This window comes from Erpetoichthys calabaricus, chromosome 9 (assembly GCF_900747795.2).
Source record: "Erpetoichthys calabaricus chromosome 9, fErpCal1.3, whole genome shotgun sequence".
Taxonomy (NCBI): Eukaryota; Metazoa; Chordata; class Cladistia; order Polypteriformes; family Polypteridae; genus Erpetoichthys; species Erpetoichthys calabaricus.
The window spans coordinates 181,524,375-181,549,519 of NC_041402.2; the positions used below are offsets into that span (position 1 = coordinate 181,524,375).

The window sequence follows — 25,145 nt, forward strand, 5'->3', positions numbered from 1 at the left end:
CTGCTTTCAATTCCACTTGGTCCAGGCTGATTATAACTTTCCCTATTTTCTGAATTTGCACTTAGATTATTATTGTTCTTTTTAAATTCTTTTCTCTCCAACGCTTTTGGGCTTCTTTTCGACGTGCTGCCCTTTCTTCTTCGCTTAGTCGTTAACTTTCATCTAGAACGTATAAAATTATTGTCCTGAATAGGACTACATTGAAGGAAACGAATAGATTGTATGTCTTGTATTAAAATGAGGAAAACGTAAAAATGTGTAAGAGCTGAGAGCACAGGAGCTGTGTCTGACAATAGCATCTACACGAATGATAGGTGAGTGGACCGTGGGCGTAGTTAAATGTCTTGGCACAAAGTCTTGTCTCGCAGGACTTGAAATTATCTCTCTGAAAAGTCTCGTCTCGTTTTTTATATAATAGAGAGGTGCTGTACTTTGAAGGGCAGAATCGTCATCAAACATTGACTTAGTTTTTCAGTTTCTGTTTAATTTATTTCTGATTTGAATTGGTAATGGGGTTGACTTCTTTATTCTTCACTACTTTTGACTACTTGAGCAGAAGCTTGATCTCCTGCATTGTTATTTTGCCTTGATTTTGTTGGTGAGGTAGCTATTTCAGGAATTGCTTTTGCTTGTTCTTCTGTCTCTTTAATGTCTTGGTTTCTGACATGCACAAAATTCTGCAGCGAGAGGTGCGTTATTGTGTCAGTTTTTGCGTATGTAGTCTTCTTGAGTTGGATCTGGGGTGACATTCCAGACATCACATCTGTTCCAGGTGACAGGAGCTATTCTTCTATTCTCTTTATAACTGCACTTTCTTCATGCTGTGCTTTGTGTGAGTACCTTTCTTGCAAATAGCAGTTGCATGTATTACTTTTTTTTTTGAGTCAGCTTTAGTTTTTTTTTTTGTAGAGAAGAAACACTTATTTATTCTTTTTGGTGTATTTTGGCCATTAAGGATTGTGTATTCTTTGTAATAACTGTGACATTTTCTTTGTGAATCGCATGAACTTCACCATTATTACAAGGCAAAGACACCGACTTGGGTGACACGGTGACTTAGCTGAGAGTGAAATGCTTGTTCTTTTAGTCTCAGTTTCTTTAGCCATAATGATCTTCTGCATTTTCTAAAATTGTTTTGACATAAAGCACCCAAACCAATTTGAACACAGAGCTATAATTCCATTCACATTATTATAGTAAGAATATATAATCGATGCATTATTCACTTTTGGGAAGCCATGTGAAAAGTTGTTCAAGGGTTCAGCTTCTGTGCTGCCCGGCTCATTTAGAGGTTTGAGTAATTGGCACAAATATTCATTTTTGTCTTTTGAACACAATATTTTTTTCTTTGCTAATACAAAGTAGCCATCACGTGTGACCACCAGGGGGACATGCCCGACACAACAGACGCAGACACAAGTGGAGCACAACAAAAGGTTTTTATTCAGTGGGAGACATTTTCTGCCCGTTTCCCACCAGCACAGTATAAGCACAACACAATATTCACAGCCGGCAGCACTTTCTTCTGTTCTTCTTTCTATCCACCTCCACTCCTCCAGGCAATCTTTGTCTCCTTTCCTCCCGACTTTGGCTCTCCGAATGGAGTGAGGTGGCTCCTTTTATAGAGCACCCAGAAGTGCTTCAGGTGTCCTGTGATCTCCTTCCGGCAGCATTCCTGCCATGAAGGGCTGTGCTGTTCTCCATGCACCAACTGGCAGTGACCACCAACCCCAACAGGGCTGAGCTTCCAAGCTCCAACCCCATGGCACTGTCCTAAGACAGGGGGACTGCCCTCTGCTGTTCTGGGGGAGGTAACACCCTGTGCAAGCTGTCTCTCCTGTTTCTTCCTTTATGCAGGGCATCCCTGCCGGGTAGAAGTTCCAGCTATCTGTTACACACATTATTGATTAGTTAGCTTATTGAACAGCGTGACCCTTGAAACAGAATGTAGTACACCTCCGTTTACATGATCAACTTGCTGCTTCATTATTTCGTCCAGATTTGGTGGAAGGGTGTATTATCATGGTAGATACTCTGTACTTTAGTGTAGCTGCTTTATATATCCCCATGTGTATTCCTTTATCTGCTTGTGGACAGCTACTTCAAGCAAAGAGGCCTACTAGCTGGCATAAGCAGACCAAATGATTGTCTTCAGACTTGAGCTACTCCTGTGCCACTCTCTAAACCAAGTGCCCGCTCACCCACTGCTACTGATGAAGGTGTTATTCTCAGCTGGTAACACCTATGGCCATTGTAGCCTCTCAGGTGCTCTTATCACTATACCTTGACCCAATCAAACAATATAAATTTGGTACTGTAATAAGGAAAAATTAATAAAGCACAGGAGAACCAGTAGCAGTGAAAGGTAGGAAATGTGTTTGAAAAGAGTCTTAATTGAAAGGTACTTATGGAAGAATAAAGATGATGATGATGAGTCTTCTTGAAGTCTGGGTGGATTGTTGCTTCAGACTTCTCTTCTGTCCGCAGAGGTCTTTTGTCAACATTTGCTTAGGTAAAATGGCCAGATGTCTTGTATGGGTGATGGTGAAGATTGTCTCCTCACTTTGGTTCCCTTCTCCTGTTCCTTGTTGATGTACAAAATAGTGAACACCTGCTTAAAAAGACCTTTCTTCATGTACATTCGCCAAAGATTATATGAATAATCTTAAAAGTCACAAGTCACTAAAGAAAAGGCGTATGATGAGTTGTATAAGAGGTTGGACACTAAGGAGGGAGAAAAGGACCTGTACCGATTGGTTAGACAGAGGGACTGAGCTGGGACAAAGCTGGGAAAGATGTGCAGCAGGTTAGGGTGATAAAGGATAAAGATTGAAACATACTCACAAGCGAGGAGAGTGTGTTGAGCAGATGGAAAGGGTACTTTGAGAGGCTGACGATTCAAGAGAACGAGAGAGAGAAGAGGTTGGATTATATGCAGATAGTGAATCAGGAAGTGCAACGGATTAGCAAGGAGGAAGTAAGGACTGCTATAAAGAGGATGAAAAATGGAAAAGCCTTTGGTCATGATGACATACCTATGGAAGCATGGAGGTGTTTAGGAGAGATGGCAGTGGAGTTTTTAACCAGATTGTTTAATGGAATCTTGGAAAGTGAGAGGATGCCTGAGGAGTGGAGAAGAAGTTTACTGGTGCCGATATTTAAGAATAAGGGGGATGTGCAGGACTGTAGTAACTACAAGGAAAATAAAATTGATGAGCCACAGCATGAAGTTATGGGAAAGAGTAGTGGAAGCTCGGTTAAGAAGTGAGGTGATGATTAGTGAGCAGCAGGATGGTTTCATGCCAAGAAAGAGCACCACAAATGCAATGTTTGCTCTGAGGATGTTGATGGAGAAGTTTAGAGAAGGCCAGAAGGAGTTGCATTGCGTCTTTGTGGACCTGGAGAAAGCATATGACAGGGTGCCTTGAGAGGAGCTGTGGTATTGTATGAGGAAGTCGGGAGTGGCAGAGAAGTACGTAAGAGTTGTACAGGATATGTACGAGAGAAGTGTGACAGTGGTGAGGTCTACGGTAGGAGTGACGGATGCATTCAAGTTGGAGGTGGGATTACATCAGAGACAGACCTGGAGGTGACAGAGCTAAAGATGTTAAGATCTGAATTGGGTGTGACGAAGATGGCCAGAATTAGGAATGAGGACATTAGAGGGTTAGCTCAGGTTGGACGGTTGGGAGACAAAGTCAGAGAGGCAAGATTGCGTTGGTTTGGACATGTGCAGAGGAGAGATGCTGGGTATAGTGGGAGAAGGATGCTAAGGATAGAGCTGCCAGGGAAGAGGAAAAGAGGAAGGCTTAAGCGAAGGTTTATGGATGTGGTCAGAGAGGACATGCAGGTGATGGGTGTAACAGAGCAAGATGGAGAGGACAGAAAGATATGGAAGAAGATGATCCGCTGTGGCAACTCCTAACGGGAGCAGCTGAAAGAAGAAGAAGAAGACGAGACTAACAATCTTGTATGTCATCCAGTTGACGCTTAGTAACCACAAGGGGGTGCCAGAGAGCCCCAGACACAACTACAGTATACAGTCCACAATATAAGAATATAAATACAATAAAGAGTTTTCATTCCACAAAACACCTTCCAATGAATACCTCTCCAACAGTTAGTCACAATCTTATATATAAAGCAGACTGGAACAATCTTGCTGTCTTGTATGTATGTTATCATCTGGTATGATATGTATGATTCTGGTGTGCTCCATAAAAAAACCTGACAGTTTTATAATTAAAAATCCATAGTATTATTTGTTTGTCCTTTAATGTTTATTTTTGTTAACTGTATTTTCATCTTGCATTATTCTTATTGTAACAATGTTGTAGTTTTTAATAGAATTAAATCATAATAATAATATTAATTTAATTGACTTTTTTTTGTCATAAATTCTGCATGTAAAAACTTATTACTACACCACAAAACAAAAATTAATCTGTCAAGTTGTATTATATTTTTTATCATCCAGTTGACGCTCTGTACGTTTCTGGTGTGCTCTGTAAAAGCAACCGACAGTTTTATCATGAAAAAATCCATAGTATTATTTGTTTGTCGTTTAATGTTTGTTTTTGTTAAAATCTTGCAGTCTAATATGAATATTAACATCCAGTTGACACTCGGAACGTTTCTGGTGTGCTCCGTAATTATATTTTGTTCAAACAATTTTAAAAAAACTTTATTTTCCTCCTGGGCAATGGTGGGTATTTCAGCTAGTAAGTGATAAATCATACTGCAAAACTCTTCAAACTGATTATTACTTTTAATACAAAGTTGTTATTATTGAGATGTAAACTCATCATGAAAAGCTGTAACATACATAAATAAACTTGTACTTCAGGTTCAGAGTAAAATGAAATTCTGAGTTACTAATTTTCTTTGGGATAATAACAAATAGACTTAGTCCATTCTATAACTCGACTTGATGTAGAATGTTTAGAAGAATTAAGTGGTTAGGAGTGGTGAGCTTTGTTGGGCTGAATGGCCTGTGTTCTTCCAGATTGTTCTAATGTACATAATTATGAATTTTTATTTATTCTGACCTTTTGGGACATACACAATACAACAGACACTAATGCAAAATGTTGTCAATAAATAAATAATTTATGAACCAGTACTGCTGTTAACTAAATTAGTTGTTAACATGAAGTCAGTCGTTTTTTTCTAACTTGTTTAGTTCTGAACAGGGTCGCGGAGGTCTTTTCGAGCCTATCCCAGCTAGCACAGTGTGCCAGTTCATCACAAGGTGAAAACACACACCCATCTACACACTAGGGCCAATTTAGGATTCCCAGTTCACCTAACCTACATGTCTTTGGACAGTGGGAGGAAAAACATGCAGACATGGGGAGAACATGCAAACTCCACGTGGGGAAGATTCATGATGCAAACCCTGGCCTCCTTACTGGGAGGTTGCAGCGCTACAACTGTGCCATTCAGCATGAAGTTTACATTGTTAAAAGGTTTATCATAAGAGGAAAAATTTAAAGAATTGCTCCTTATGAATTTGATTGACGTGCTGTTGATTCTCTCTCTCTCTCTCTCTCTCTCTCTCTCTCTCTCTCTCTCTCTCAGATAATGCCAAAAAAAGCAAGCGAGACACTGACCAGGTGAGATATTAACTGTTTCAAGTCATTTTGTTTTTTTTTTTTTAGTGGAGAGTGCTATTGAAACTGTTCTTAGTAAATGTGATATGTTTGATTTTTCAGACACTTTTAAAATGGTATTTCTTTATAGGAGAAGAATGCAGAGTCGTCATTCCCTCTACAAAGTAAAGACAGTGTCTACTCTTTCCAGGTAAATAATTGCTGTCATATGGAGATAATAACTCTGTTATTGGGTAATGGGAATTGGTGTGAACAAAAGATTGCAAGAAAAAAAAATTGTAATCCATTTGTAAATAAATGGATATTTTCATTAATCTTCTCTCTCTCTCTCTTTATTTATATACGAGCTGTATATACCCGGCGTTGCCCGGGGCAGAAGTAACGTAATCGGTCAAACATTTACATATATACCAAAGTAAACCTAATCGGTCAAACAGTTACATATATAAAAAAACCGAACTTAATCGGACAAACAGCTAATCTATATACATAAGCAAACCTAATTGGTGAAACAGTTACATAAATACAAAAGCAAACCTAATCGATGAAACAGCTTCATATATACAGAAGCGAACCTAATTGGTCAAACAGTTATGCATGTGCAGAATGATTTTACAAACATTATGCGTGTTAACAATCATTAAAAAGAAAAGATTGAGGAACTGTTCTTCTATATGTGATGAAGCCACTAATAAGACAGATTTTTTTCAGGACCCAGCTGTTTCATAACTAAACTACTGCCACCCCAAAGTAATGCCTAATAGTGGTTTTTGGGGTAGCTGTGGAATAAAAAGGGTGTTTTTTAGTCAGTAAGAATCTGACACTACCCTTCAGTACGGGCTGAAGGGTGCCTATGTAAGGTTTTACATCCTTCCCGTATGGAAAAAAAAACATACTAAACTTTTTTTTCATCATTACAGATAATCTCAGTCAAATCGAAGTACGCATTCTCAATTTATTTTTATCTAATTTTTACTTTTTCACAAAGCCATCCCATGCCAATTTGTATGAATAAACTTTTGCTAGAGAGTTAGCAAAAGTTTATTCATGCACATATTTTAATACGGATAATCTATCTCTAATCAAGGTTCTCATTTTCATTCTAATTTAAAATAATAATAGATACTCATTTTTTTTCTTCTGTTTTAGAAAAACCAATCTATGCCACCTACGTCTTCGTCAAGTCAGCTTCATCCAGCTTCATCACATATAGAAGAAGAGTTCCTCAATCTTTTCTTTTTTAATGATTGTTAACACGCATAATCTTTGTAAAATTATTCTGCACATGCATAACTGTTTGACCAATTAGGTTCGCTTCTGTATATATGAAGCTGTTTCATCGATTAGGTTTGCTTTTGTATTTATGTAACTGTTTGTCCGATTAGGTTCGCTTCTGTATATATGAAGCTGTTTGTCCGATTAGGTTCGGTTTTTTTATATATGTAACTGTTTGACGGATTAGGTTTACTTTGGTATATATGTAAGTGTTTGACCGATTACGTTACTTCTGCCCCGGGCAACGCCGGGTATATACAGCTCGTTTCATATAAATATAAATTATTAAACAGTAAAATCTTCTTCTGTAATTTGCTACCGTGGCAATTTGTGTGTCTGTCCAGGATTTTAAATGACCTGTAGCTCGCAAACCGTTGCACCTATACACTTGAAATGTGGTACACATATAGTACGTCACGTCTACTATCCGCTTTATGGGTGATGATTGTTTTAGTCTTTTTATCTTTATTTTATTTTATTGTACAATCAAGTCCTATCTGCGCACAGCAGGGCAGCCGTGGGCGGATGCGTATGGTGTATTCACTCGATGTTATCGTGCATTGCGCTGTCAGTGGTATTTTGATAAAAGAATTTGAACAACATATAAGAAGCGTATAAATTATTAAACAGTAAAACATTAACATTTAAGAAGTAAAGTTACATTAAGTACTACTGCTGTGCCTTCGGGTATACCTCATTTTTTGTTTGCCCATTACATGCTTAAATGTATAAATTTTTTGGTGTACCTACCCGAGAACACGCGACATATAACCGAGCGTGGGAGAAGCATGGATTTTAAACACGCGTTGAGTTGATGTGCTGGTCTCCCTCGTGAAATAACTGGTAATGTTTGACTAAAATCTACAGCGAGTAAAACGACATTAGCTCCTATTTTTTTTTTTACGATCTCTGAGATGTTGCTTTTTTCGGTTCAAGGCTTCATAAGCTCTTTTATGTTGTATGGTGTACTTATCCCAAACCATCATCTTTGAATGTTGCAAGACTTTCGCCTTGTATGTAGATCGGGGTAATTACATTCATTGCATTCCTAGTCTGAATCACAATGTGATTGTATGGGTGGTTACCTGGCACTGTAGGGTTGCCACCCGTCCTTTAAAATACGGAATCGTGCCGCGTTTGAGAATGAAATTGCGCGTCCCGTTTTGAATCAATACTGGACGGGATTTATCCCGTATTTTTTTTATCATTTTTTTTTTAAAGCAGCGTCTCATGCAAATCATCCCACACGCATTTTATGAAGATGCCTCCTTTCCTACTTTTGATTGGGTAATACTTGATGTCATCGTTAGTTTGATTGGTGTTTTTAACTGTCCAGTGAGTAGGGCGTGTCTTTCAACCGTAAGCAGATTTTTTGCACTGGTATCACTGACCTCGACGACGGCAACGTTATACGTCAAAAATAAATTACGATAAATGACGATTTTAGCGATACTTTATTACGACGGCGGCTACATAGACACGATCAAATAAAAACAAAAAAATCAAATAATCATTCTACATTTTCAAAACGTCGAAAAAACGACGGAATGAAAAAAAGGCCCACCCGACGACCCACCCATTCCATTTTTATATATATATAGATATATATATATAGTGACCTTATGTTACCTTTTTTTGTCACGCTTTACATGGGGTTAGTTTAAAACCTACATATATATGTTTGGTATAATTCTTTTCAGAATTTATCGAACTTTAATGTGATATTGTTAGATTTTCCGATTCTTATTCCATTTTTAAATAAACTAAAAAATATCGAGAACGCGCGTCCTGAAAGACGAGACTTTGTGCCAACAGATTTAACCATGCCCGGGGCCAGAAATAAAAAACAGAGTAGGACAGCTGCTGTGCAGGCTATTAAATGTTCAAAGCGCCATGCGAGATGCAGATCACATGGCACAGCAGCAAGCCAGCAGCTGATCAAGCAAAGAGGAGGTTAAAAAAAAACTATTTGTTTCCCATTGTATCACAGTTTAAGAAGGGGTTTTGGTGGAGCGACCGTATCTCCTTGGGGTGTGTTCAGCCCTCCCTCTTCACAACGCGAGCTGCAGAGACGTGAAGTGGCTGACGCGTAGCGCAGGCAAGGGGGGTTGGCAAGTGAAGTGAGCAGGGGGTAAGCCCCCTAGTTACTTGTTAAAATGTAGTCTGACCGTCAGTGAAATCCCAGTAATAGACAAATGCAATGTGCTTAAACGAATAACATGATTACAGTTGAACTTGTTATTGTCAATACTGAACACATTATTTAAACATTTGTGGTCCAGGCTGGAAGAAGTCTGTAAAGTTTTGGATTTAGTAACTAGCAGAACCACCTGGAGCGGCTGTGTCTCCCAGCAGAGGTTTCTGGTTGCTGACTGATTAAACCTGCACAAAATTGTTAAGGAGGAATGTTAAATCATTTATTTGTCGCAAGCAGTTTGAGTTCATTGATATTCCAGCCATTCCTTTTTTTATATGTTATGGTTGGTGTCTGAACTCTGACATGGCTGTTCCAGAACACCAGTTTTAGTCGGTTTGAGCCATTCTGTTGTTGGTTTACTTTTTTTGTTTCTGACTATTGTCTCACAACATCTAACTTAGTTTCTAATACATTTCAGATGAGTTCATTACTTACTGTATGATATTATGCTGTCCTGGCTCTGAGGCTGCAAAGCAGTCCCAAACCATGATGCTTCCTCCAATATACTACATCGCTGGGATGGTGTATTGGTGTTCACATGCAATGCTTGTTTTCCCCTAAAAATAGCACTGCAGATTCTGCCAATTAGTTAATCTTTTGTCTCATTCATTCACAAACATTGTCCCAGAAGTGTTGTTTAAGTCTAGGTTGCCTTTTCAGACTTTAGACGTGCAACTCTGTTTCTTTTGGGGAGCAGTGGGTGCCTCTTTAATGAACCTGTTGCTCCATTTTGCACTTGTTTGAAGTGAATTCATGAACAGAAGCTTTGGTAAGTTCAAAAGATTCCTGCAGGTCCATTACAGTCACCCTAGGGTCTTTTTCCACTGCCTCTTACAGTGTTCTGGCCTTGATATTTGCAAGATGTCCTCTTTTAAGTAGAGTCACGGTTGAATCTCCACTCTTTGTAGACCATTTGTCTTACTGTGGAGTCTTTAGAAATGCTTTTGAAGCCTTTTGCTACTTCATGCACTTCTATGGGTCTTCTAAGGTCCTCGGACATAACAGACCTCAGTAACCATCATTTTAATATGACAGGTACCTCCAAGCTACACCTCCTGTTTTGTGACATTGATTGGAACAATTGAATCCACTGAGCTTATTGAGAAATCATTAGCTGAGAGGTTCATAGCCCGGACTGAGAATATTTAAACAACTCTATGTGATTAATATAACTAAACCAAAATACATAAGTTTAATTTTTTTTTTTAAACTTAAGACAAATCAGTAATTGTATTAATAGCCTTCCTACTGGCAGCTGGGAGAGTATGATCTGCTTTGGGTGTCTGACATTCAGCCAGAATAACCAATATGACAAAGCTGACGGTACATAATTGCAGCCTCAGTTCTTTCAGTTCTTGCTTGAAAGATGGTGCTGATTTTAATAGTCTGGTACCCCTCCTGAGCCTGCAGATCCTCATTAACCAGCAATGATTTTTTGTTAGTAGTGTGCCAACTATCAGCTGTAAAAGATAGTGGGCGCCACTGAGCCCCAAAACCCCAAGCACACCACACCGAAACAGTACCGGGTACAAAATAAACATTTTTATTGCACAAGAGTACCTCTTTACCGCCCTTTCCAGAATACCCAAGTAACCCTCCTCCTTTTTCTCCTTCAGGTGAGCGTTGCCTTCTGTCTGCCGACTCTTGACTCACCACAGGAGGCTGGATAGCTGGCTTTTATGTTAGACTCCTAAGTACTTCCAGTACCGGGGCACAGCCTAATGGGAGCATTTCCTGAAACAGGAAGCCCTTCTCCCTGTAGCACCCTCTGATGGCATAAAAGGACCCTGACAGGGTTGTCCCTTAGGACTACAACTCCCATGAACCTCAGCGGGTGTCCATACTGGGTTCACCCCAGCAGAGCACTGCCGTTTATCATACTGGGGGAGGAACTGCTCTTGATGCACCAGCTCCCCCATACTATCCACTAATCTTTCCGTTTGAGTGGTATATACTGTAGGTTCAGCTCCATCCTGGCTGGGTTATGCCTCCTTCCATGTTGTCCTTCTATTATGACTTCCTGGCCAGGCAAGGGTCCAGCACAGCACTTACACTGCCCTCCTTATTTCTACTTACTAAATTAAAGTTGGAATCACAAAGGCATAGTGGACTAAAAATGTTGCTGTTGTCTCAATGTCATAGTCATGGTTCATTCGCTCAGATTTCAGGGGGAGATGGATTTCTTTGTTAACTATGTGGAACAGATGGCTTGCAAATTCTGTAAAGTGCTTTTTGATTTTGAAAATATAATGAGCAGTCTGAATTGATGGGACCGGTCAGGTGGAGGTCTTTTGTTATCAAGATTCTAAACTTAAATTCCATCTAATCAAATTCTTTAGGAGAAATGAAGTAAAAGTACTCCAAGAATCACTCAATGATTATTTGTTCCCTTGTGGGGGAGAATTAGTAAGAATGGCTCTTGGCCAAGTTGATAATCAGATCAATTTTTCAAGCATCCTTTTATAGTTCTCTTTGATTAGATAAATCCCAATTCTGTCTTTTTTTTTTTGTTCTGTGTCTGGTAAAAGTGCTTTGCAACTTTTATTACTGACTCAGTGCCCTCTTTATTAGGTGTGCTTATCTAATATCAGTGAGAAGCACTTTTTCTTCCAGAAGATTGTAAGTTTTTTTGAGCATGGATTCCTCAAGGTGTTGTGCTAACTCAATAGGCCATGATTTTTGTTTTCAGCTTGGAAATTCCCATTCCTTCTTATCAAAGGTGCTATTTGATTAAGATCGGGGGACTGTGCAGACCATTGAAGTAAACTGAAGTCACTTTTACTTTTGTGGAACCAGATGAGATTTGAGAATAAGCATTGTGAGATGATGTTTGTTTTGTGACATGCCTCAGTATCCATTTAAAAAAGTACACTGTGGTCATGAAAGGATGCACATGGATGTCCACAATGCTTTAACATTCAGATCATACTCTGTTACTATTAAGAAGTCTGTTGGGTGCCACACCATTACACAATCACCATCACTAGCCTGTACTGTTGATACATGGCAGGTTGGATCCATAGATTTATGTCATTAACACTACCTTTTGACTCAACCATCTTAACGCAGCAGAAGTCAAGATGTGTGTCATTTTCGCCCATTTTTGGTGATCATATGCCTACTGTAGCTTTAATTTTCCCATTCTTAATTCTAAGCTGACAGTTTTGCTGCTGCTGTTGTTGTGTGTTCAGTGATGACTGTCGGTATACTTGCCCTTGGGTATCTTCAGGCGAAGTTTTTCTTACCCTAAACTGTTCTTCTCTGACCTCTGTCGTTAACAAAGTGTTTTTGTCCACATTTCTGCTGCTTCCTGGATGTTTATTGCATTAATCTCTGTAAATTCTATAAACTCTATTCTATAAAGTTTTCAAACCCAAAAACCTGAGCTATTTTGAAAGGACTAAAAACAACATGTCAGGCACCAATGATAATACTGTGATTAAAGGTTTAGATCAAATATTTTGCCTAACGTTTGGCCAAACAACTAAACCGTCATGTCTCCCTGCTTGTATACATGGAGTTGTAGCTCATGATTGGCCATTTGGAAGAGTAGGTTATTTGCATCAACAAGAAGATGTACCTAATAAAGTGGATGCTGAGTTTGCAATGCTGTGTCACTTGGGTACAAACCAGTAATTGTGCCTGTGATCTTAATCTTAGAGTGGGCGTTTGTGTAAAATCTTTTGAAAAGTCGACATCATCTACTGTAGGTCTGCAGAATTTTTTTTCTTACTGTAGAATCTCCACAATATGTTAGTCACTCAACTGAGAATGTTATGTTTATAAGTACACGGTAAGGACTTTTTAAATTTATGGTCAGACCAATTTGTTTCTTGAAGTTGGAGACGTGTTGCTTACAGCACAGTGATGGAGACATAGAACTGCTGTATTAAATAATAAGATCTGCAGAGTTTAATTTTCTGTGACTCTAATCTCTTTCAGTTTTCCTTCAATGTGAGCACTGATGACCAGCAAGGGCTGTACAACCTTTATTTTCACAACTGCTACAGCAGGGAAACCCAAAGCAGCGAGATGCTCAAGTTCAGCATTGAGGTCAGAGCTTCTTTTGTCGTTTTAGATGTAATTCACCTGTGTGGTAAGAGAAATTGGATTAAATTGTTCAGTTAGTCAACACTAAAATGTCATGTCATTTTCTAAACTACATAATTAATATTTAGGTCGCTTTTTGGGGTCAGTTGTGGTCTTGGATCTGGAGCCTATCTCGGCTAGTATAGGGCACAAGGCAGGAGCAAATCCTGGACAAGGTGCCAGTCCGTCAAAGGGCAGACACACACATCCACACACCAAACACACACTAGGGTCAAATTAGCATTGCCAGCTTACCTAACCTGCAACACTAAAACACGTATGTGGAAGTGGTACAGGTCAAAAGTATACAGTACAGCTTTGATTTATGGAGGAGTGGTGGCTCAGAGGTTTATGGGTCTGCGCTGGAATCTGGAAGGTTGCCGGTTCAAATCCTGTGTAAGAGAAATGACAACAATAAAGAGTTGGGGTCCCAGCCTGGTCACCACAAATAACTGGAGAGATCAAAATAAGAAAAATGTGCAGTAATTGTGGAGGTGTCTTTTCAGACAGGAATTCAAAATAGAACTAATTAAGATGGAGGGTCTTCAGCTTTGAGTCCTTCTGGCAGTAAGAAGCGGGTCCGGTTGGACACACACCGGAAGTGATGTCAGTGATGTTATAGCCGTCAATCATCCGCTCTGCAAATAGAGGAAGGACACAGCGCCAATCCCTGAAGCAATGGTAGAATTACAGTCACTAGAGCCCTTAAGCTGTCCTCTGCTCACACACACATGTGACTGTTTAACAACACTGGTGAATAAATAGTAAGCTTCATTTAAATTATGGGGAATTATTTTCTAATCCCACCCTCATAGTTAACGCCTTTATTTCTTTAAATTCACTTAACCAGTAGCCATAATAGAAATTGTTTTTCACTGTGTTCAGTTTGCCAAAAGGTTGCATTATGGGTAGAAGTATCTTAGTGTTAAGTGCCTGTGCTGTAACTGATCTGTAATGCATCATTGTCCTGTGACTACGCTAATGCGGCCATATTAGTAGCATCTTGTCAGAGACAGTACTCCTTTAGGCATACTTGTGTTTGCAGGGAGAATTAAATGCATCTATGCTCACTGGCACCAGAGACACCCCCTCAGAAGATGTTATTTATTTAATCTTGTGTTGTTATGTTTTTAATGTATAAATTCTTTTCCAAAAACTTTATTTTTGTCTGGTTGTACAGTCCTGGAGAGAATGAAAACTTATTTACATTTAAAATGAGTGCATGAGGCATACGTTGAGGAGGTAATAAAGTGTTAAACCGAAAAGCAAAACTAATGAAAGGAATTAAAATTTAGTCCTTTGACTAAATTACCTTACATTTAATTTGTAGTTAAATGGACCACATTGTGGTCTTCATAAATAAAATCTAAAAAAATATATAGTTTAAATATTTATGCAAATTAAGCTATACTATTTGAACAGATTAAAAAACAGCCTTGTGTATTTCAATAAAAACAGAAATACAGTTTAAAAAGACCTTTATCTGTATGGTGAAGTCACAGCAGCCTTAATGAATTGTACCATTTTATTCAAGTTTTGATTTGTGAAAATGGGTGTTGTTTAAACAAGGATATACCAGAGATAAATAGTTTAAAAAAGTGCAAGTCAATTTGTGTGAATTGCCAGGCAGTTTTAATTAAGTGGTGCTTTCAGGGCAGCAAATGGATTTCTTTTGTTCTGATTCCTTTGTTCTACCAGTACATATGGTCGTCACTTTCTTCAGGTGTCTGACAGATTAGTTCAAACGTGCATACTACATATAAGGCTGCTTTAGAAGACAAGTGTTGTTGGGAGGAAGCAACAGAATGGGATGAAGTAGTTTCCAGCAGAATTAATTTTGGAAAGTCCATCTTGTTGTGGGGTGTCATGATGGCGGAGTGGTTACTGCTGCTGCCTTACAGATGCAGTGTCCTGGGTTTGAATCCTCCACGTTCTGACCATGTATGTATCTGTGGGCTTTTCCCTTCTTTATTGGACTTTTCCCCACAAATACTTAAAGAAGTGCAGGCTAGATGAAATCGGCAACTCTGAAATGTTGCATCATGAGTGGGCTCTGCATTGAACTGGCACACTATCCAGATCTAGTTCCTGCATAGAATCTGATTAGAATCTGAATGGGATCATACATAGAATCTGACTGGGGAAGGTTCCAGGTCTCCCATTGGCCCTGAATGGGATCATGCCATTTTGATAATGTTATGTTACTTTATTCTCCAATATAATTGTACATAATGCACTTAAACATTTATTTTCCATTATCATTATGTGTATTTTAAACAAATTATTTAAAACACAAATTATTTAAAGCACTTTATTGACGTTTATTTCGTTGTTGGTTTAGTTGTTGTAATTATCACTGTGGATAATTTTCTTTAAGAAATATTTATGAATTGTCAAAGTAATTATAGGCTGTCCTGGTTCATTAAATGGCAAATTATCTGTTTTTTTGTAAGGATACTGACTTAAAGGAAAAGTTCAGTATTTTTCAAGTGGAAGTTATTTCTTCACAAGTAATGTATATATGCATATGCAAAACATTTTGTTCTAAAGTTAAGCATTATAAGTTTAAAAAAATATAAAACCAGATCTGGGGCCTCATGCATAATGCCGTGTGTAGAATTCACACTAAAACATGGTGTTCAGACAAAAGCAGAAATGTAAAAATATATTTTTACAGGTTAATTACAATCAGATGCCTTAAACACATAAACAATATGCGGTTAATTTCAATGTGTTTGATAAAGCCGCGTCACGGATGTGGATCCAAAAAAGACGGGAAACCACACGAATAAAAGCACTGATTTGATGCTGGGTGCCGCCAGTTTGCAAAACTGAGCAGAGAACTTGCGTACACCAAGCATTTAGCTGGCTTGAAAATGTGCGTGTCTTTACACCAAGTTTAGGTTTTATACATCGCAATTTGAGCATGGAAACAGGCTTACGCAACATTTTTGTGTGTACACACCATTTATACATGATGCCCCTGGTGTTTTACAATAACTCCTATGGGGCATGGGGCTCCGACAGAAAAAAAGCATAAAACTTTTAGAATACATTCGTTTTTCAAGCCAAAACAATTTTTGAGTATTGATCTGTATTATGTGATTTTATACACACATTGTAAAATTTTTCAATAAAAACATCTACCTTTTTTTCTTCCTTACTTTGCCTTGCACTCCTGCATGGTGCGTGCATGTGTGTGCGTGCATGCGTACGTGCCCCAGTTTACCAGTCAACTTTTTTTTTTTCTCTCTTTCTTATTGTGTTTCTGTTTAATTAGTCATCTCAACTTGGGAGTATTTTGTTTATGTTCTTACATAACCCAAAAATCAGTTAATGTTGGTTTCCTTTTACTGTATTTCCTTATTCATTTTATCAATAAGGATTTTAATCAGAAAAAAAACACACCAATATTATGAGATTTAGCCATTTTTAATAGAAAACCAGCTGTGCACGATAGCACAACATTTGCGTTGTTCCACAATAACCTTTAACCCCCCCCCCCACGGGGGTGTGGTTTCCTCTTCAAAGAGCAAATCTGCTGATGCCATGGGGTTGGTTTTGTTTTGATTTATGTATTTGTGCGAAGTCACACAAGCAAATAGAAAATGTATCCTTACCTTGAGAAAAATAGTATCAGGAAAATACAATAAAACAAGTACTTCCAGATCCCTTTTGTTGCCACAAATATGCGTGGGCAATACAGCAGGCATGTTTTCTTTTATCAAAACTCAAAGAAGACATATTCAGTAAGTTTTAATGCTTTTATTTTCCTTTTTAGTGTCATGCCACATAGGGTTTATTGTAAAACATCAGGACTGGGAATGTATTTTTTTTAAAATGTACAGATAACGTTTAACTTTTTGAATGCAATTTCACGTGGCAAATGCATATATACCATGTTTGTGAAGAAATAAATTTGACATGAAAAATACCAACCTTATTCTTTAAGACTAAATACAAATAAATAAATTAACACTAAGAAATCTCTAAGCTTATAATAATTAACAATATTTCTTGATGTTGCAGATTAACATTGAAGAGAAGAACCCTAACAGTTTCCTGTCTGCAGGAGAGATACCTTTGCCAAGACTGTACATTTCCATGGCACTCCTTTTCTTATTTGTTGGAATTGTCTGGGTCCACATTCTCCGCAAGCGCAGGTGCCCTCCTTTTAAAGCTGATTCTTGAATTTGGTTTAAGGTGTTTTAACTTACTTAACATGGAATGCATACATCTGCCCGCCACTCCTTTTGTAATTACACCAGCAGCACATGAAAAGGTGCAACGACTTGCCCATTCGCAGTGCATTGTGGATGTGTAGACAGTGTCTTGAGACCTGCCACCAGCTATTAGTGTGGTGCTCGGGAAGGTTAGCCTATCAGGTGCTTAAGTGTCTACACCACGGGTGTCAAACTCTTGATACTTAGAGCCACAGTGGCTGCGCTTTTCATTCCAGCTACTTTTTAAATTATTACAAAGTTACTGCAGCTGTGGAACAGACAGTCTATGCCTTCATTTTTTGCCTTGCTTTTTATTACTCTGAAATCTTAATTGTTGGTTTACCTCTCCCTTAGCAAGCACCCAAACAATGATGAGATGTAAAGCAAGCCAACAGATGATCAGCTTACTCTGGGATCTTAAACTTGCCTTCTGGAGGGGCCACGCTTTTCTCTCCAACCAATTTTCTTACTTACAAACAATTCCTTGCTATTAATGCAAAATGTTATTTAATTCCTGGGTTTGCCATTCTACCACACTTGACATTTCCAAAACTGTTGATATTCGGTTTTCTGAAAGCACTGCCAAAATTTTTTGTGGACCAGAAGAGATCAGTATTTCTTAGACCTTCACTATTTTCTTTGCGAATATTTTATTGAAAGAGATATTAATGGACACAGAAGAGATCAAGTTAGCTGGTCACCTTGTGCATTGCTTTACAACTCATCACACTTTGGCTGCTGGTTACAGGAAAAAGTGAGATGGGTTCTGAATCTTTAAGAACAGGAAAGGGCAAAAAAGTTTGTGTTAGTTGTACACTATAAGCAGCTTTTAACAGTGTGTATGTTATATGCCTTTAACATTATATAAAACAAGGGAAATTGACAGTAATATTTCAAACCTTATTTAAATGATAATCTATTATTGCTAAAATACCTGACATTACGTGCATAGTTATGTGTTTATAGATTAGTTCAGCTATCCATATAAGCCAGGTATTACCAAAGTGTCATTGAAGTCTGTTCTACTAACATTGATAATTAGTTACTAATGAAGAAAATGGCTGGTAAGAAAACCTGCAGCCACTATAACCCTCCAGGGTTGTGGTGTACACCCATAATTTACACAGATGATTGTACAGTATATGTAAAAGCTGCAGGGTGGGTATTATCAAAAGTGCAATATAATGTATTGATGATGTGGTGTTTTTCTTATTCTAAAAAGCTGCTTTGTTTCCCAATATTTGTTTATCCCCACTTCATTCGACTAAGTATACAAGTCACACTATCTGAACCTCAGTAATAACTTTAAACTCTGTTTCATATGTTCATGCAAATAAAACAAAAGCTCAAGTTTGCAGTAGAAAAATTTCCAAACTAAACTATTTACAGTGCATCTGGAAAGTATTCCCAGCGCATCACTTTTTCCACATTTTGTTATGTTACAGCCTTATTCCAAAATGGATTAAATTCATTTTTTTCCTCAGAATTTTACACACAACACCCCATAATGACAACATGAAAAAAGTTTACTTGAGGTTTTTGCAAATTTATTAAGAATAAAAAAATTGAGAAAGCACATGTACATAAGTATTCACAGCCTTTGCCATGAAGCTCGAAATTGAGCTCAGGTGCATCCTGTTTCCCCTGATCATCCTTGAGATGTTTCTGCAGCTTCATTGGAGTCCACCTGTGGTAAATTCAGTTGACTGGACATGATTTGGAAAGGCACACACCTGTCTATATAAGGTCCCACAGTTGACAGTTCATGTCAGAGCACAAACCAAGCATGAAGTCAAAGGAATTGTCTGTAGACCTCCGAGACAGGATTGTCTCGAGGCACAAATCTGGGGAAGGTTACAGAAAAATCTCTGCTGCTTTGAAGGTCCCAATGAGCACAGTGGCCTCCATCATCCGTAAGTGGAAGAAGTTCGAAACCACCAGGACTCTTCCTAGAGCTGGCCGGCCATCTAAACTGAGCGATCGGAGGAGAAGGGCCTTAGTCAGGGAGGTGACCAAGAACCCGATGGTCACTCTGTCAGAGCTCCAGAGGTCCTCTGTGGAGAGAGGAGAACCTTCCAGAAGGACAACCATCTCTGCAGCAATCCACCAATCAGGCTGTATGGTAGAGTGGCCAGTCGGAAGCCACTCCTTAGTAAAAGGCACATGGCAGCCTGCCTGGAGTTTGCCAAAAGGCACCTGAAGAACTCTCAGACCATGAGAAAGAAAATTCTCTGGTCTGATGAGACAAAGATTGAACTCTTTGGTGTGAATGCCAGGCATCACGTTTGGAGGAAACCTGGCACCATCCCTACAGTGAAGTATGGTGGTGGCAGCACCATGCTGTGGGGATGTTTTTCAGCGGCAGGAACTGGGAGACTAGTCAGGATAAAGGGAAAGATGACTGCAGCAATGTACAGAGACATCCTGGATGAAAACCTGCTCCTGAGCGCTCTTGACCTCAGACTGGGGCGATGGTTCATCTTTCAGCAGGACAACGACCCTAAGCACACAGCCAAGATATCAAAGGAGTGGCTTCAGGACAACTCTGTGAATGTCCTTGAGTGGCCCAGCCAGAGCCCAGACTTGAATCTGATTGAACATCTCTGGAGAGATCTTAAAATGGCTGTGCACCGACGCTTCCCATCCAACCTGATGGAGCTTGAGAGGTGCTGCAAAGAGGAATGGGCGAAACTGGCCAAGGATAGGTGTGCCAAGCTTGTGGCATCATATTCAACAAGACTTGAGGCTGTAATTGCTGCCAAAGGTACATCGACAAAGTATTGAGCGCAAAGGCTGTGAATACTTATGTACATGGGATTTCTCAGTTTTTTTATTTTTAATAAATTTGCAAAAACCTCAAGTAAACTTTTTGCACGTTGTCATTATGGGGTGTTGTGTGTAGAATTCTGAGGAAAAAAATGAATTTAATCCATTTTGGAATAAGGCTGTAACATAACAAAAATTTGAAAAAGTGATGTGCTGTGAATACTTTCCGGATGCACTGTATTTCCTCATTATGTTGTATAAACAAGTGGTAGTCAGTGTATATATCCTCCTTACTTGCCTCTTCTTAATTTCTTTTTATTTAAATTGATTGGGTGGCACCGTACTATTACAGTGCAGATGCCATATGACAAGCAGAAACAAGGGATCTCATGCAGATTACTGCTGTTTAGTGCACTGACAAAAAAAGCACAGTGGCATACACAACCGATCAAACGTTTTAGAACACCTCAGTTTTTCCAGTTTTTCTTCAAGTTTAAACAGTTGAAATGCAATTGAATGATGTAAAATGACAAAAAGGTAAGCAGTAAAGTGCCAGAGGTTTAAATCTAATTTTTAGGTTAGCAAATACTTGGGGGGGGGAAATGGGAGAAAATTTCAGAATATTACAATTGGACCTTCTTCAGGGAACAACTAATAGGTTACAACCTACAGATGATCTGCAGCAATTAAAGTAAATGAAGCCTTGCAAGTTGAAGCAACCAATTAGCACAGGTGTCCCAACATCTACTGATTACTTAAAAACTATATGTGTGTGTTAAAGCAGAGTTGGAAAAGACTGTGTTGCTACACCCTCTGAAGTACAACTTGGACAATATTACACAGTGGAAAGTTGTAAATTCCAGTGATAATGGCAAAAAACAGCAATTAACAAATGAAATGAGACAGAGCATTACTACCCTTAGAAGTGCATGCCTCTCATTTAGAGAAATATAAAAAAAAAAAATCCAAGTGTCAGTGAGTCCAGTGGTGGTGTACACAATCCAAAAGCAATTGGAAACTGGAAGACACTCTGATAGGAGGAGACCTGGCAGACCCAAAGTCACTACCCAATCAGAAGACAAGTTTCTTAGGGTCACCAGCTTGTGTGATCACAGACACAGGTCGACAAAAGCAAATCTCAGTTACTACTGTGAAGAGGAGACTTTGTGCTGCAGGTTTGACAGGGTGAGTGGCAGCAAGAAAGCCATTCATTAAAGGACAAAACAGGGCCTTGAAATATCAGCTGTGGATTACTGCAGACTGGAAGAAAGTCCTATGGACCGATGAATCCAAATTTGAAATCTTTGGTTCATCACACAGGCTGTTTGTATGCTGTTGAGTTGGTGATGGTTCCTCAGTGTGTGACGCCAACTGTCAAAAATGGAGGAGGAAGTGTGATGATCTGGGGTTCTTTTGCTGGAGGCACAGTTGGTGACTTGCACAGAGAGACTGACATTCTGCATCAAAAGGTTTACCACAATTCGGCTGTTATATCTGCAAAAGGTGCAGGCTATTTGATGAATCAAATATTTGAATACAATTTGGTACACACAATGATTTCCTGACTTATTTTTTTATTTGCTGTTGTTTATTTGTTCTATTCCTTGATTTCATGAAACATTAAGACATTAAACTGTGTGCATTTCTACAAAAAGAGAAAAAAACTAAAGTGTTCTAAAACTTTTGACTGGTACTGTATGTGTGCAAAAATGGTTACACATTTAAGGTCACATAAACCTCTTTTGCCAATAATGAACATTTAGGTAATAAGTGCTTCATTGCATAGATAGAAAATACGTAAATATAATTTTGATCATATAAGGCTCTGATAAATTGTGATTTTTACAAAAGAAGATTTATAAAAATGAAAAGAAGAAAATGTGGCAAAACTAAACCTGTAATTTTCAAGGTGAAACACTATACCCTAGTGGTTTTCAGTTCTAGTCCTCTAGGGGCCCTCATGGCTTCAGGTTTCTAATCCAACCAATTTCACAATAGGTGTATCATTCTCACTTTTTATTGAATCCAATCCGGGTTACAAATTTTTCTCAGAAATGCATAATAATGGTATTCTTTGCCTTAGCCTTGGATGTGTATGTTCCTTTTGTTATTTATTTCTGGAGGGAGCCAGTTTACTGTACAAATGGTAGGTATGCAGCCATCCTGCAGTGGCATGATTTGTGCAGGCTGAACATCAAGTCTTGCCTGATGCACAGATTATTCTAATTTGCTGGGATCTCCCACAAGGTGGTGCAGTTGACACATGAGACCATAAATGCCTTTAATTTTGATATTTTGCTAGCAGTAACAGTTCCATAAGTGTTTCTTTTATTGTCTGTTTCAGGACTGATGTCTTTAAAATTCACTGGCTCATGTCTGCTCTGCCCTTCACCAAATCTCTCTCCTTGGTGTTTCATGCGGTATGTATTTAGTTGTTACTAAACATGTTTTTGTGGATATGTTTTTTATTTTCTTCTCTCTTCAGTTCCTGTCCTCTTTTATTTGTTTTTTATGCCTTCCACTTCAGTCACCTTTACAAGGCACTAACCAAAATGGAGAATTTAACACTTTGAAGCATGTAATAGTAAAAAATAAATGTACCGTATCAAAGATTAGTGCTGCTGCCCCATAGATCTAATGTTCACATCCCAGAAGTTTACGTTCTCCTGTTTGTGTGGGTTTTCATCTGGGTACTTTACTTTCCTTCACAAGTATTCAAAAACATGTGGGTTACATTAATTGATGAATGCAAATTGCTCCCTTGAGACTGTGTGCATGGATGGGTTCAGTGATGGACTGGCACACGGCCCAGACTGGTTTCCTGCACTGCACCAATTGCTGCCTTGATAGCCTCTGTGCTACCACTGGATTAAATTAAACAGGTTTAAATATAAGTTTTAAATATAAAATAAATATATAAATATTGTTAGTATAAAGAACCTGCTTATAAGGTACCACAATAAACATAATGTGCATAGTACGTGGTAACATACAGCAGTAATAGACAGAACAGCAGGGTCTACAGCACTGTAGTGGGTTCAAAAGAACTGCAGTCAGGGTTAAGTCTGCTTTTAAAGAGAGGATCGTTGTACTGATTAGAGCAATTTGTCTGTCTTAAATTTATACACGGCCATTCACTGAAAGTACCATCAACATGTGCTTTAATAACTAAGCAGAAATACATTTTAAAAATAAACAAAGTTATATTGGAAAATATTTAGAGAAATTATTGAGGCACTGTGAGGGAGCCTGCAGAAGATTTTCATTCGTTCACCTCACTGTTTTAACATAATCCCTAGTTGCTTTGTTGTCAATATTATAAGTTAGTAGAGAGCTGGCAGATTGGTTGGCATCTTTAAATTGCCATTGCGTGGGGTTGTGTTTATGAACGTCCAGTAGAGGAGCAGACATTGTCATGCCTTGTGCCTGGACTAGTTTCTTAAGGTCCTGTAACCCTGACCCGCTTTGAAGAGGTTTGAAATCATTTAAATAATTACGACAAACTTTCATTGTAGTTTATTGCAGTTGATTATGATTGTACTCAAATTGTTGAGATGAGGTGCCCACTGGCTCTGATCCTGTAATGTGTTGGAAAGCAAAGATCAGATGCTTTAATGTGATAATTTCAAGCCTTTTTACATTTTGTGGTTTTGACCTTCTGCATTGCTATTAAAAACATAATTACATGCCATGGATGAAATTGCCTTTTATTTGTTCATCAATGCCCTTGCCCAACTTTCTCGCAGAGTTAATTTGTTCCTCTTCTGCTCTTTTTCTAATGTGATCTTTTCCAGCTTACAGTGTTCATTTCATTTGTAAATTGAATTCCTTTAAACCCATTCTTTCTTGCTAGTGTTTTGAGTGACATCCTTGTTTTTCAGTCTTAATCATTTACAATGTATTTACTCCTTTTCTCGTCCATTTTCACAGTGCTTCGCACCAATCATGCAGTTACTTTTCTCTCTATTATATAAAAAAATCTTGGGTAAGTTTCTGAGAGATGAGACGAGACATTGTCAGAGAGATAGTTTCTCGTCCGCGAGACAAGACTTTGCCAAGAGATGAATAGAAAACCTAACAGGTCTAAGCGGGGGCGGAAATAAAAGACAAACGGTCGAAGACAGTAGAACATCGTAGAGAGGGTCAAAAACGCTGGCGCAATACACATGCAGAGCAGGTTAGAGATTGTCTCAAAAAACTGTTAGTAAAGATCGCATTAGCACTAACAGAAATTATTACACAGTGAAATAACGGAACAGTGAAAAGAGATCGAATATATGGACATAGGTGATATGACAGATCTACTACAAGTTTAATTTCAAAGAAACCACAAATCGTCAGGTTTATATTTATGATCATGGAGAAGCAATGCAACATAGAATCGAAAGAGTTAAACGATCAGACGTATTAGAAATTCTACAGCCAATAATAGATACAATTCCATACGTCCAAAAATGTCGCACTTTACACAAAATTTATCTGAAAAACACGGACAAAGACATTTTCTTGGATTTCTATATTAATTCGAAACATCACGCTCGCATATATAATAAACCGACGTGACGAATTGTAAGCGATAATAGTTTCGAAAGACAGAGATATCAAGGACAGAATTGATATTCGTGTTTATCCAAACGCACAGCACGATTTTTCGCAAGCGGCAGATCCGGGAAATATCTAGCATGTAGGGCCCGCATGGGAGTTGGCAAGTGAAGCGAGCAGGGGGCAGAGCCCAACTAGTATTTTTATATAACTGGCTCAATCTAAAGTGGCGGACAAGTCTCACTAATTCATGACAAACTCTCAACCAGTTTCTGAAGGCTGAAGCTTACTTCATTTGATCAAAGTTTGGTTTAGTGACGAAAGCAAGGGATGCTTTTGCATAGAAAACAATTAAGCAAGGGTTCATTTAGCATGTTGTGCACAGCCTACTTAGGTGATTTTGGAATTTAGCAACTGTTCATTTAGCCATTGTGGAGAAAT

General features: G+C 38.5%; 1 protein-coding gene across 1 annotated transcript in view; it reads left to right on the forward strand.

The window, feature by feature from the left end:
• gpr107 (G protein-coupled receptor 107) overlaps positions 1-25,145 on the forward strand; it is a 194,725-nt gene that overhangs the window by 26,017 nt on the left and 143,563 nt on the right. The window contains exons 6-10 of the mRNA XM_028808533.2: positions 5,581-5,615; positions 5,743-5,802; positions 13,027-13,137; positions 17,203-17,336; positions 22,507-22,582. Coding sequence (XP_028664366.1) covers positions 5,581-5,615; positions 5,743-5,802; positions 13,027-13,137; positions 17,203-17,336; positions 22,507-22,582 — 416 coding nt within the window. The remainder of the gene's footprint in view (positions 1-5,580; positions 5,616-5,742; positions 5,803-13,026; positions 13,138-17,202; positions 17,337-22,506; positions 22,583-25,145) is intronic.